Here is a 12,104-nt window from a genome sequence, read left to right as displayed (position 1 = left end):
AGATATTCACTTACCTTGAAAAGCGACGAGGCGTTTTTGAAACTGGTGTATTTGAAAATTCGGGGCCAAGATGATTGTAAGAGAAGAATAGTTAAAACTTCGTAAACTAATTGATACCAGTCAGATGAGTCAAGGTTTCCCAACTTCTCCTCTGAAATATTTTGTTTTATTTGTGGTTCATTAACCACAAAGCCAAAGATTCGCAAGCATATAACAGCACAGCCACTCTGGGAAACAAAGAACACAAGCATAGAACTACAATCACCAAAAGAATGAAGTTCATTAGACTGCATTGAAACAAAATAGACCATTAAAAGTTACTCTGTGAGTTATTTAATTGTTATTTAAATGGTCCAATTGCATGAGTAACTTAAAAATGAACAGAAACCACACAGGAAGTAGCAAATGCCTATTTATTCTAAGTTTAATAACTAATCAACTAACTAGACAGCTTATGGAACCTGAAGGTTCATCACCGAATTAACTAAAGCCCTCCACCGGACCCTCTCCCAGGCCAACAAAATCCAGTCCCCTTCAACTTTTTCCCAGTTCCCTTTTCTCAAACGCCTGAAATCTGTTTTCTTCCCTCAGAGTGAGAGACCATGGAAAGAAAGTGACATCTTTAATATCAGAACAGGAGTCTTACGTAGTTTGCAAATCACGTCTTTCAAACACCAATGAGCGTCTTAGAAATATGATACTTGTATCTTAATATTAATGTCAATATGAACTGGTTCAAGGCAATACTACTTTCATTCAATCTGTATATTATCTTAAGGCAGAGTAGAGAATCTTACCGGAAGAATGAAAAAATTGAACATTTCAAATCCAGAAACCTTGCTTTCGCTGTTTGCGACCACACAAAAAGCTATCCATTTTATGATGCCGAAAAGAAAGTATGCTAAGAACAGCCATTCACAGACTGCGAAAAAGTACTGATAGGCGGTCACAACTTGATGGAGCTTCACTGTCTCGCGGTAGTAAGATGTGCAGATTCCTAGTCTTGGTGTGTTCTCAATAAGAAGCCTGTTAATAAAGACATAAGGAATTTCAGTAATCACCAATTGGTTAAGCTGTACTCTTGGGTGTCACTAACAAGATACCTTTTGCTTATAATGCTCATGCATGTATTTAGGTCCACATTTAATACGGAACTTAAGATAAATTAAAGAATGATAATTACACAGTTTACCGTATATGACAGGGAATTTCTTTAGTAGTTAAGAAACTTTTCGCTTATCAAGAGAGACTTCGTTTCATGGAGCTGATTATTCTTAGGAATACAGTAGCAGCTCACTGTTCTAGATGTTCATTCATTGGAGATCTACTCGTATTGCAGGAAATTCCACACCACAGATGTCACATTATATAGTCATAATTTATTTTAACTTGTATTTAATTAAATATTTACTGTATTTAAAAATGTTACAAATTAAATCTGTAGATCAGAATGAATCTGTATTTTATGTTCTGTGTCATTATTTATGTTCAGTGAGCCATTTGGAAATGCGATATAGAATGTGACATGATCAACATGAAAAACAGAAGTTACATAATGTGATACAAATTTAAATTGAATTTGCCAGATATCTGGTTTTAATACGTGGATATGCATGATCGTCCTGTTATGCAGTCTATTGAAAGGATGCATTAAATGGTTAATGTTAAATATATTGTACTTAATTGTGAATGTGTTGCACATTTTTTATGTCTCAGTTTTATTTGTATTTATATTGACTTGTAGACTAGTTCCTTTGTTAGCCTATAAACAGCCTACATGTGATTTGTCTTGATATTAATATTATCACCCAAATTAACTTAATTACCATTTCCAGTCTGTGTCATTTAACTTGGCTTATAGCAGAATTGTGTCCACGAAGGAATAAAGTTTGTATGACATGCTTTTTGCATACCTTGATAAATGCTACTGTCCAAAATAACATTCTTCATTGATAAATGCAGTGTAACCACCACACATGTGTAGCAATGGGACAACAATATACCAGTCAAGAAGCATTTTGTGAATTGGGCTATAGTAACTAACTAACAAGATGGCTGACCGAACCCGAAAGTTCATCACCGAATTAACTAAAGTCCTCCATTGGTCCCTGTCCTGGGCCAACAAAATACAGTCTACTTCAACTCCTATCACCCATGGATACTGCCTGACATTATCCTCGCATCTACATCTAGGTCTTCCCACCGGTTTCTTCTCCTCAGGCTTCCCAATATTAATCTGTACCAAAATCACTATTATTGAGAGCAGATGCCAAGTAAAGTGATGCAGACAACACCTGATTTCAGATCATTCATTTCCAGCCCCGCGTGATTCTCCTGGACTCTCTTGATGGCAAAGTAATTTATATAGAAAATATAAATATCTGCGAAAAATAGAAGAATATGAAAGTGAGAACTTACTTCACAATGAAGATTGCATCGGCATTTGCATTATAGACAATTAAGTCAAGGAAAATGGCACTTGTTCTTCCTGTAATCCAATCATTATTCTTCAAGTTTTGCAATTTCTCAATGGCTTTGCTACGGTTGAGTGACAGATCTTCATAATACCCTCCGCCACCATACGTTAACAATCTTCCCCGACGACTGGAACCACCCAGTTCTTCTGCACTGGAATAAGTCCACCTGTAGTCAGAAACAGTAAATTAGTCTGCTATCCGTCGAGGGGCCTCGCGGTCTGAGGCACGAATCTTGGTCACTGAGACCAAGGGTTCGAATCCCACTCAAGCCATGGGTGTTTGTCCGCGTCTTTCTGTGTTGTGCTGACCGGTGTAAGGTAGAGAACTTGCGACGAGCCGATACCTCAATCAAGGAGACTTAACAAATGTCTATAGATCAAAGCCAACGAAAAAGATAAGACCCGCAGTGCTCAGGCACTTGAAGAAAATATTGTCTAAGTATCAAACCAAAGTAAATTAGTCTGCTTGTTTTAATTCCAATATACAAACACAGAAATATTATTTCTGGTTGTGTACATCTGCGTTTAGAGGTTATTCAAGAAAGGAAGATAGGTTCATCCTAGCAAATGGAAGAACCTCGAAATAGCATAAATGTTTCCACCTAATACATGCATATGAGTTGGCAGGAAGGTCAAAGGTTAATTCTCTTGTGAATAACCAAATTTCAGCTTTAAATGTTTGTCTGCACGCTTTAGAATTTTCGTTTGGATTGACTACGTAATACAGACACACACACACACTGTAGTATTACTTTCTTGGAGAAGTCCTAAAAGAAATCAGAAAACTATGTTGCACTACACAGACAAAATTTATCTGCTAATAACAGTTCCAATTCCTCAAGCACTTTTATAGAGGCGGTTGTGTGGTGTTTAAATATATCTTTCACTTATTTTCCTATAAACATAAACGGAATATTTTGATTTATATCAATAAAATATTCTGCTGAAATGTTAATTGAAAACTTACGCTGTTCCATTTCCTGGCCCAAATGGTTTTGTATCTTCTAACCAACGTGAATATGGTTCATAACATTGTTCGTTTGATTGATTTAAAGTTTGACGTACTACGCACGAATCATTTCTCACTCTCACCTGTAGACAATAAAGTTTTACTTGCATTCCAGTTACTCCAATACACACAAAAGTCCTGTGCCTTAGTAACGTGACACCTATTGATTGGACATGCTGAATGATGAAACAGTTCATATGAACGTATCTTGTCTTTACTGAATTCACTGTATTGTTTTTAATATTCACAGTTAAAAAATCAGATTAATTTATAAATTATAAGGCATGTATTATCAATAGATTGCTAAATTTACTTCACTGGAAATATTATGTTATAAAGAAAAATCTTCCTACCTGTCGTAGGCGTGGTGCTCCAACCAGCTTATTATCTTGCAACACAAATGCTTGATGTGTATCATTTTCGGATTTCCCGTAAATACTGTCGATCATTACAGTCTCTGCGAACTGAAAACAAAATTAGTTAATCACTTATAAACACAATGATCGTAAATTATATAACGACTGTACACAGCAGTGCATTCTGAAACCATTATCTAAATATGAACTATCAGTCACTAACTCTTTATGATATATAATACTCTTAGAGCAGTAAATATGCAGTTAATCGGACGATCAATGACTTTTTAAAAGAAATTTGGTGATGCTGAGAAAAACCTGCCTGCTTCCAGGACACATTTTAATACTGTTCTTTTATATATGCCAATGATTTCCAAGTGGGCTCTTTCCATGAGATTCTTCAAACAAATTTATGAACATTTTTCTTGAACATTATCCTTCCTATCCTTTTCTTATTACATGGTTTTCTCATCTAAACAGTGTTGGGTGGTTAATAGTACAAATTTTCTTTCCCTAATAAAATGTGATATTTATTTCATCTCGAATATAGACAGAAGTTGTGAATATTTGTAAAAATATGCCAAAGATTTTTAACAAGGGGGTTACCTTCATGTGGTCTTTCCAAAACCTGAATATTAAAATTTATAGAACAATTTCTCTGCACCAAGATAGAAAACGTATGATAAGAATGGGAAAGTGTTGCTTCATAACATTTCCATAATCCTGTCAGGGTAATTAAATCTGGAAAATTCAGATTGGCAGGACATACAAAATTTTATTTGGAAGATTTCATAGAAAGAGACCAGTTGGAAGCATCAGGTCGGATTTGGTTGTATGGAAACTGACTTGAAAGGGATGTTATTTAACCTTCTGGTGCCATAATAGAAAATTTCTCGTACAGTTGGATAACTTTTTTATAGTAATTAAGTCGACTGCTTAATCACTTAATTAGCAAATGAGTTTCTTAAATCACTTCATTATCTCTACATTTAAGCATTTATGTATGTCTCAATCGCATATTTATCTTAAATTCATACCTTCCAGAATTGAGTTATGCTTGACATGTTATAGAAGTTTCTTTCTTTAATACCATCTTGAAAATTAGTGTTCACAATCGACTCACTAAAATGGTTTTTGCACCAATACCACATGTTGGGTGAATTCCCCAATGTTCCTGAGAAAATAAAGTGATATTTTCAATATATTTAAACAATTCCAGCGAGTAGAACTTAGATCACAGAAGAAGACAGAGATATTTAGAGAATCCTGTTATATAACCAATAACAGACTTTTATCGAAGTTGAAATAAAACTATAAATTTCTCACTTTTTCAGTTCAAATACATCCACTGAATAATTTTCATAATTCAGGGCCGTGGCATGACCAAATAATTACCGGGAAATCACATTTCTCAAAGAAGGCTTATAGAAACTGGTGTAAAATACGAAACTCGTGAAGATCTGTAACTTTCATTTGGGAAATTATTTGTCTTACGTATTTAATAGAAAAGAAGAACATTGTATTCCCTATAGATTTAACATCTGAACTATTGATTAGCTTTATCTGCAATGGAATTTATAATTCTGTAACGAGAAGTATTTGAACCACTGTTTAGCTAAACAAGTGTTGATATGCAACTTGATTAAATAAATACCAAGATGAGTGAACTTTCCAAATCACAGAGAATTTGTTTGAATGTGTATGTATTCCAATATTTGGGCCTAGTACAGAAGTCGCCGTAGTGTGGAGAAAACTACATAGAGAGAAACTTAAAAATTTGTAATCCATCACCAATATTGCCAGGGTGATTGAGTCAAGTAGAATGAGATGGGCTGGGCATGTATCGCGCATGGATGGGACAAGGGGTGTGCACGGGGTGTTGGTTGGGAAACCTGAGCGGAAGAGACAGCTGGGGAGACCTAGACGTAGATGGGAGGATAATGTCTGGCGGGATCTATGGGAGATAGGAGTTGGAGCACGCTGGATTTTGTTGATCAATTTCAAGGTACAGTGAAGGGCTTTGGTTAACTCCGTGATGAACCTTCGATTTAATTAAGCTATCTAGTCGGTTACATATTCCAAATTGGACTACAGTTTTCCTTTCCAGTTAAATACACACACTTGTAAAGCAACGCTCACAAGATGCCAATGTTACGTAATGAGAGTGAGAAAATGATCCTAATGTACATAATAACATAAAATCGAAAATAGGACTTGACTATGTAGGCAGTACAATTAATCTGTTTTATTAAACCCCTTTGGTTGTAGTAGCCTGTCTGAGCATCAGTTACACTGTACTCCTGGTAAAACCATGTGAGTCAAAATTTACTTACCTATTATCACTACGAAGACGAAGATTAAGTACAGGATGAATTTTATGTCATCCAATATGGTCCCACTCTTGCAAGGTGATATAAATGTAAGTAAATGCTGCTTCATTCCTAAAACACAAATGACTTTATATCAGTACTGAGAATTCTTATGGTCGTATTTATCGGGACTTATGTACTGTAATGGATAAAAAATTCATAAGACATGCCTTGATTTCATTTGTGTTTGACATTTGGTATTAGAAAAACGTATGTTCTTGAGGTAAAATGTTAATCAAGGCTGTGGTTTCGCTACTAAATCCTCCGACTCCTTCATAAAAGCTAAATATGTATTAGTAAGTGTAAACCTACTAAAATGGTAAAATGTACCACAAGAGATTTCATCACCACCTCGTGAATCATCAGGCTACCTTTTAAACTTAAAACTTACATTTAAATATACGTCTAATGATTTTTGCAGAAATCGGTTGATTTCTAGACAGTTTGTATTCTTACGATACACGAGCCAAAGTTACAAAGCATTATTCCACACACCACGTGGTTTAACGCGTAATTGAATCTCCCTAAGCGTGAGGCCGTCGGCGTCTCAAATGGTAACGAAAGTTTTCTTAAGATTTTATATCGAGGTCGGAGTCGGAGTCTGTTCAATCTTACCGACTCCGACTCCACATCCCTGATCTTAGTTACCATAATATACCCATTGCAGAAAAACGCTCCATACCGTGAATTTGAATGTCTTCAGCTGCAGGTTCTTGATCTTCCACATTATAATTCGTTGTACTCGAAATCATTTTTCTATTAATCTAGACTTTGCACGTTTATGCTTCTTCCGACTGCAACAAAACAAATATTTGTCGTTTATTTATTATGCCTAGCAACGGGTCACATTATCAACAATGGGCAAGACCAACAATACGAGTTTCAGGCGAGTGAGGTGCTGTCATCTGGTGGCCATAGTCGTATATATTTTTTACAATGTATCCACAGATTATATCTCAAGAATAACCGATGATCACTAAAAATCTTAAAAATTCGAATGAAACGTGTATATTGGATTATTTTCAAAGGTCTTCAATTGCACAAAAGTATTTTATGTACGACGCATTTTTTCCACAAGCGATTCCCAGACCATTTGTTTCCACAGTAACGAAAGGCGTTTGTTGACATCAATATAAATATTTACCAATAAAATATAACAATGTTGGCCAAAACTATGACGTAACCATTTTTTTCAGTAAAATCATGGAGTTCTTTACACTTTATTGGGGCAATTCCACTTCATATATAAAACAAATTCACAAATGGCATTCAGTGGGCATGTCAAACACTACTCGTGAATGCACGCTTTAAAGTCTAGCAAACATCCGAAAGGAGGCGGCAATGACCCACTATTGAGTTAAGCTACAAATGGATGGATGTATGAATAGATAGATAGATAGATAGATAAATGGATAGAGAGAGATATATAGAAGCTGTTCATGTATCAAGAAATGTAAAGATTTCGAATTCATTTTCTCAATATGTGCCCCGTATCTCAAGCAGAAGATCGTCTAAATATTATTTAAGAATTCGGTCCGTACCGCGAAGAAAACTCTACACTTCACCATTACAAAGATCACCCGGTTAATACCGTTTAAGAAAATGATCGCTGTTTACCCTTAGAATCACACGAAACCCACAAATACACAATGAAGGGTTATTAATCGTGAAATCAGGTGGTACACATACTTACCGTAAGACACTTAAGGGTTCTAACTGTTTCATCAAGATTCTCGACTAGTAAACATGCCTTGTCGTTCCACACATTCGAATTTCTAATTGTTTACTGGAATATTAAATTGCAGTCAATTTTTACCGTAAAAAACAAAAGTCAGTCTAAAATTAATTGAAATTGTGTTAGAAAGAAAGAAACTAGCTTCATTTTCTTGCAAGTGTTCATAATTATTAACAAACATATGTAAATATGTTGATAAATAATAATAATCACAATAAAAGAAGATGAATTCTTTACCTCTCTCTTCGTTCAAGGGAAGGGAACTAGATTCATCAGCAATAAACAATCGAATTATTAACAAAGCTCAGAGAGTGTAAAGACGCACTTCTTCTACAAAAGATTCACAGTTCAGTTCTTTCCAGACTAAGAAAACCTGATTGTTGACGACAATACTTACTAATGAAATACAACAATGTCAATGACGTAACAATTTTAATTGTCATGCCAATATTGTTACGGGTTCGGTTTATAAACTCCAATACATTCCTGCATTGTTAGACACGCACGTGTTCATATATAAATTAATCATTGTCATTCGATATTTACATTGTTGGTAGCTGAAAATAATACAAAGATATTTACTCAGTTCTGTAATTTAGTGACATGCCATTCTTCCTGTAATAAGTCAATAATCACTATTAAATGTGTTCTCTATAAAAATAAAATAAATTTAAAAATAATTGAAATTCCATTTTCCTTTACTTAAAAAGTTCAGGTCTTTTTGTAATTGGTTAATTTAAAGATGATTTTTGAGGAGCCCCATCACCCATGGGCGAGAGAAAAATTGTTCCTTTCTTCGAATCCCGGAAAACATGATTTCTGTAGTTCGGATAGTAAGCACTGTGGGAGATTGGCGCTAAGGAAAATTCTGTTTCTGGACAAGGATTTGATTAACTGCGCCCACAAACCCAAAAATTGTCCTGAGTTCCAGAAGATGAATTTGTAAGAAACTGACGTATTTCCCGTTAGTAAATTCTGCGCACTCTCTTCGTCATATGTAAAGTCGATAATTGCGGGTTGACGTGTTTGTTTACTTCTACGCTTATGACTCATGAACGAAAAAACCTTTTGTACTCTTAAATTGGCATGATTTTTCCATAAGACCCATAACAGAACACACCATCTTTCACTGCTGTAACTGAGGGCTGATTTTGAGGTAATATTGTGTAAACGCAATTACGTATCAACTGTAATGTTTGCCAAAATCTCATCTAATTACACTATTAACCTTATTGCATTTCTAAATTTGAAATCTGTATCATTTCTGTGGTCTGAATATGTATTTCCCAAGTACGTAATATAAAAAAGACTTTCTTTATTATTTATATATATATATATAATATTATTTTAGGTTCCTGGAATTGTGATGTAAGGCACGTAATGAAAGCTGCTATTGTATCGCTGCATAAATCGATCCCGTTAATGAGTGTATGAAATGTAATGTTCAGTCTGCGTACTTTTTGTTCAGTTTCTTTTAACATCCCTGATTATTCACAATCCGTTATACATGGGCATTCGGTAAATCTTCTGATATTGTCTAATGACGAGCGAAATACATTTCCAGTAAAATTCTTGATTGAAAATTAACTTAAGACTAAGTTACTTTATGGCTTGAGTGGGATTCTAACCCACGGTCCCAGTGACCGCGCGGCCACTGTGACCCCTTGTGAATGTTAATATAGTAATTATTTATTCAACCGATATCCCCTTTTTGCAACCTATACAGGAGTCTGTATATTACAGCGTATTCGTATTCAAATAGTAGCATTACTATTGCGCGTGTTAAATATCTAATAATTAATCTGTTCTAATATTTATACTGCTTTATCAACCAACTCTGCATAAAACTTCAGCCAATACTTGAGTTTATTTATTATTTTATTTAGTGTTCTGTCTGACGACAGGTCCATATGAACAGGATCCTTCCATCCTTTTCTCGGACTGGGAACTGTTCATATACGTTCTTGGCAGATGATCCAGAAGTGGTTTGCCATTGCCTTCTTCTGTGTGTAAATGAAGAAATTTTTTAGATGCCACGGAGAAACCGGGGAAGCCCCCGGAGGAAAACTCCGTGTTGCCTAGACCACGGCCTTGCCCAACACAAGTTATAAATTCGGGCACCGCCGGGAATCGAACCCGAGACCCCAGTCTTACAAGGCCAGCGTTCTAACCGCTAGACCACCGTGGCTAATACTTCAGTACAAGCAGTTTATTGTAAATCAGACCTTAGGTATGTTAGTAAATTTTATTCCTCTAATTTATGTACACAACCAGAGTTTTATAACCGACCGATTCGGCCTGCAAAGGATTTAGGTATCATCCTCCTCTCGAATTATTTGTCCTTACATTTATCGCATCAACTGTTGAGTAGTTGCATCGTTTACTTTGAAACAAATAAGATGGCTGTGCATGTTCTGACCAATTGTTTTGACGTAAATACGTCTATATTTTAGGGTCAGTATCATTCGGCAAAAAAGTGTTAAGAAAAAGTGTTACGAGATAGTGTTACGAAATAGTGTTAAGAAAAAGTGTTACGAAATAGCGTTACGAAAAAGGGAAACGAAAAAGTGTAACTTCGTTGTTATGTTACCTAGGAAACCTCATCTGTTTACTCGGCATTATTTTTACCTAGGAAACGTCATCTGTTTATCAACAAATACACAACAATGGTTACCTACAAAGTTACCTTACATTACCTTACCTTACATTACCTTACATTACCTTGCCTTACATTACATTACCTTACATTACATTACATTCAGCTACCACAGACCCATCTTAAGCGTAACCTATTCAAGTTAAATAAGCAAAGTCTTAATCAAACTTTACTCAATTGTAAAGCAGGTATGACGTATTTACGTCAAATTATCCGGAACCATGGCTCCACTGACAACTTTTTTCTATTTGCTGCCATGACCAGACTCGTAAGCACTGAGTTCAGGAGAAAACTTCGGGTTAAGCGGACGCAGCGTGAAACTTGCTACTATCGGCCATTTAGTGCAGTGGTTTAGGCGCAGGAACAAAGTTACGTTTCACGTCACTCACCTGTTTCTTCGTGCGATGCTCGAAATGCATTCGTTGACCACTGAAGGAAATTACACAAATGCAATATCAGGATCACGTGACCAATAAAAAGTGAAGACGTTAAAAGTTCGTAGTAGCTCACATAATGCAAGACTTACTTCTAGCACGAAGAAAACTGTAAATTTATTGCTTAAATAACACCTGAGACACGTTTAACAAAGCATCCGAGCCCTTCCGAAAGTATTAATGATCAGACAAGAGAACCCACTCGTTAAACACATCACACACCTAAAGAACGATACGCGCACCGCCACGCTTTCCCTATACGTTCAGCATTAGCTTTCGGTATTTTTTACATTTTCTGCAGTGTCTCATACATTCTACTTCAATGTCGTCCATCTTGTTGTGGCAATTTGCTTGCAGATTCAATCAAAATTTTGAATATGTGGAAAAATTTCTTTAGCGAGCTCTTAAATGTTCATGAGACTGATGATGTTAGACAGATTAAAATGCATACAGCTGAACTGTTAGTGCCAGAACATGGTTTAGATGAAGTTGAACTAGCCATTGGGAAGTTGAAAGGTTATAAACCTCCAGGAATTGATCAGATTCCGGCCGAATTAATTAAAGCAGGTGGCAAAGGGTTGAATATGAGGATCCATAAGCTTATTCAGTTAATTTGGGATAAGGAAGAGATGCCACAACAATGGAAGGAATCCATAATTATTCCTGTTCATAAGAAGGGGGACAAGACTGAGTGTGGTAATTACCGAGGAATTTCGCTGCTATCAACCTCATACAAAATTCTATCAAACATTCTTTTGGCAAGATTAACCCCATATGCGAATGAAATTATTGGGGATCATCAATGTGGATTCAGACGAAACAGATCAACGATTAATCAGATCTTTTGCATTCGTCAGATACTAGAGAAAAAATGGGAGTTCGGTGGGACCGTACATCAGTTATTTATAGAATTCAAAAAAGCCTTTGACTCTGTGAAGAGAGAAGTGCTATATAATATTCTTATTGAATTTGGTATACCAAAGAAGCTAGTGAGTCTAATAAAAATGTGCTCAAATGAAACCTGTAGCAAAATTCGAGTAGTTAAATATGTATCTGAGACATTCTTCAT

General features: G+C 35.7%; 1 protein-coding gene across 9 annotated transcripts in view; it reads right to left on the bottom strand.

The window, feature by feature from the left end:
- LOC110840946 (polycystin-2) overlaps window positions 1–12,104 on the bottom strand; it is a 55,569-nt gene that overhangs the window by 29,993 nt on the left and 13,472 nt on the right. For 5 of the 9 annotated variants that reach the window (XR_015534335.1, XM_087345795.1, XM_087345792.1 and 2 more), the window contains exons 3-9: window positions 6,175–6,282; window positions 4,879–5,015; window positions 3,839–3,949; window positions 3,444–3,568; window positions 2,419–2,643; window positions 798–1,026; window positions 15–227 (exon numbers count right to left, since the gene is read on the bottom strand). The exons of 1 other annotated variant lie outside the window; for it this stretch is intronic. Coding sequence is in view for 7 of the 8 variants with exons in the window: in XM_087345795.1 (XP_087201921.1) it covers window positions 15–227; window positions 798–1,026; window positions 2,419–2,643; window positions 3,444–3,568; window positions 3,839–3,949; window positions 4,879–5,015; window positions 6,175–6,282 (1,148 nt within the window). In the remaining variant the exon portion in view is untranslated. Of the gene's footprint in view, window positions 1–14; window positions 228–797; window positions 1,027–2,418; window positions 2,644–3,443; window positions 3,569–3,838; window positions 3,950–4,878; window positions 5,016–6,174; window positions 6,283–6,892; window positions 7,005–7,903; window positions 7,997–8,182; window positions 8,324–12,104 lie in introns of those variants that run through there. 3 more of the 9 variants (XM_087345797.1, XM_087345798.1, XM_087345796.1) reach the window with 3 other exon arrangements.

Source organism: Zootermopsis nevadensis, unplaced genomic scaffold (genome assembly GCF_977971745.1).
Source record: "Zootermopsis nevadensis isolate Lab colony 2312 unplaced genomic scaffold, Znev_1.0 Znev_ptg000009l, whole genome shotgun sequence".
NCBI lineage: Eukaryota > Metazoa > Arthropoda > Insecta > Blattodea > Termopsidae > Zootermopsis > Zootermopsis nevadensis.
This window is presented reverse-complemented; position numbering and strand designations above follow the sequence as displayed.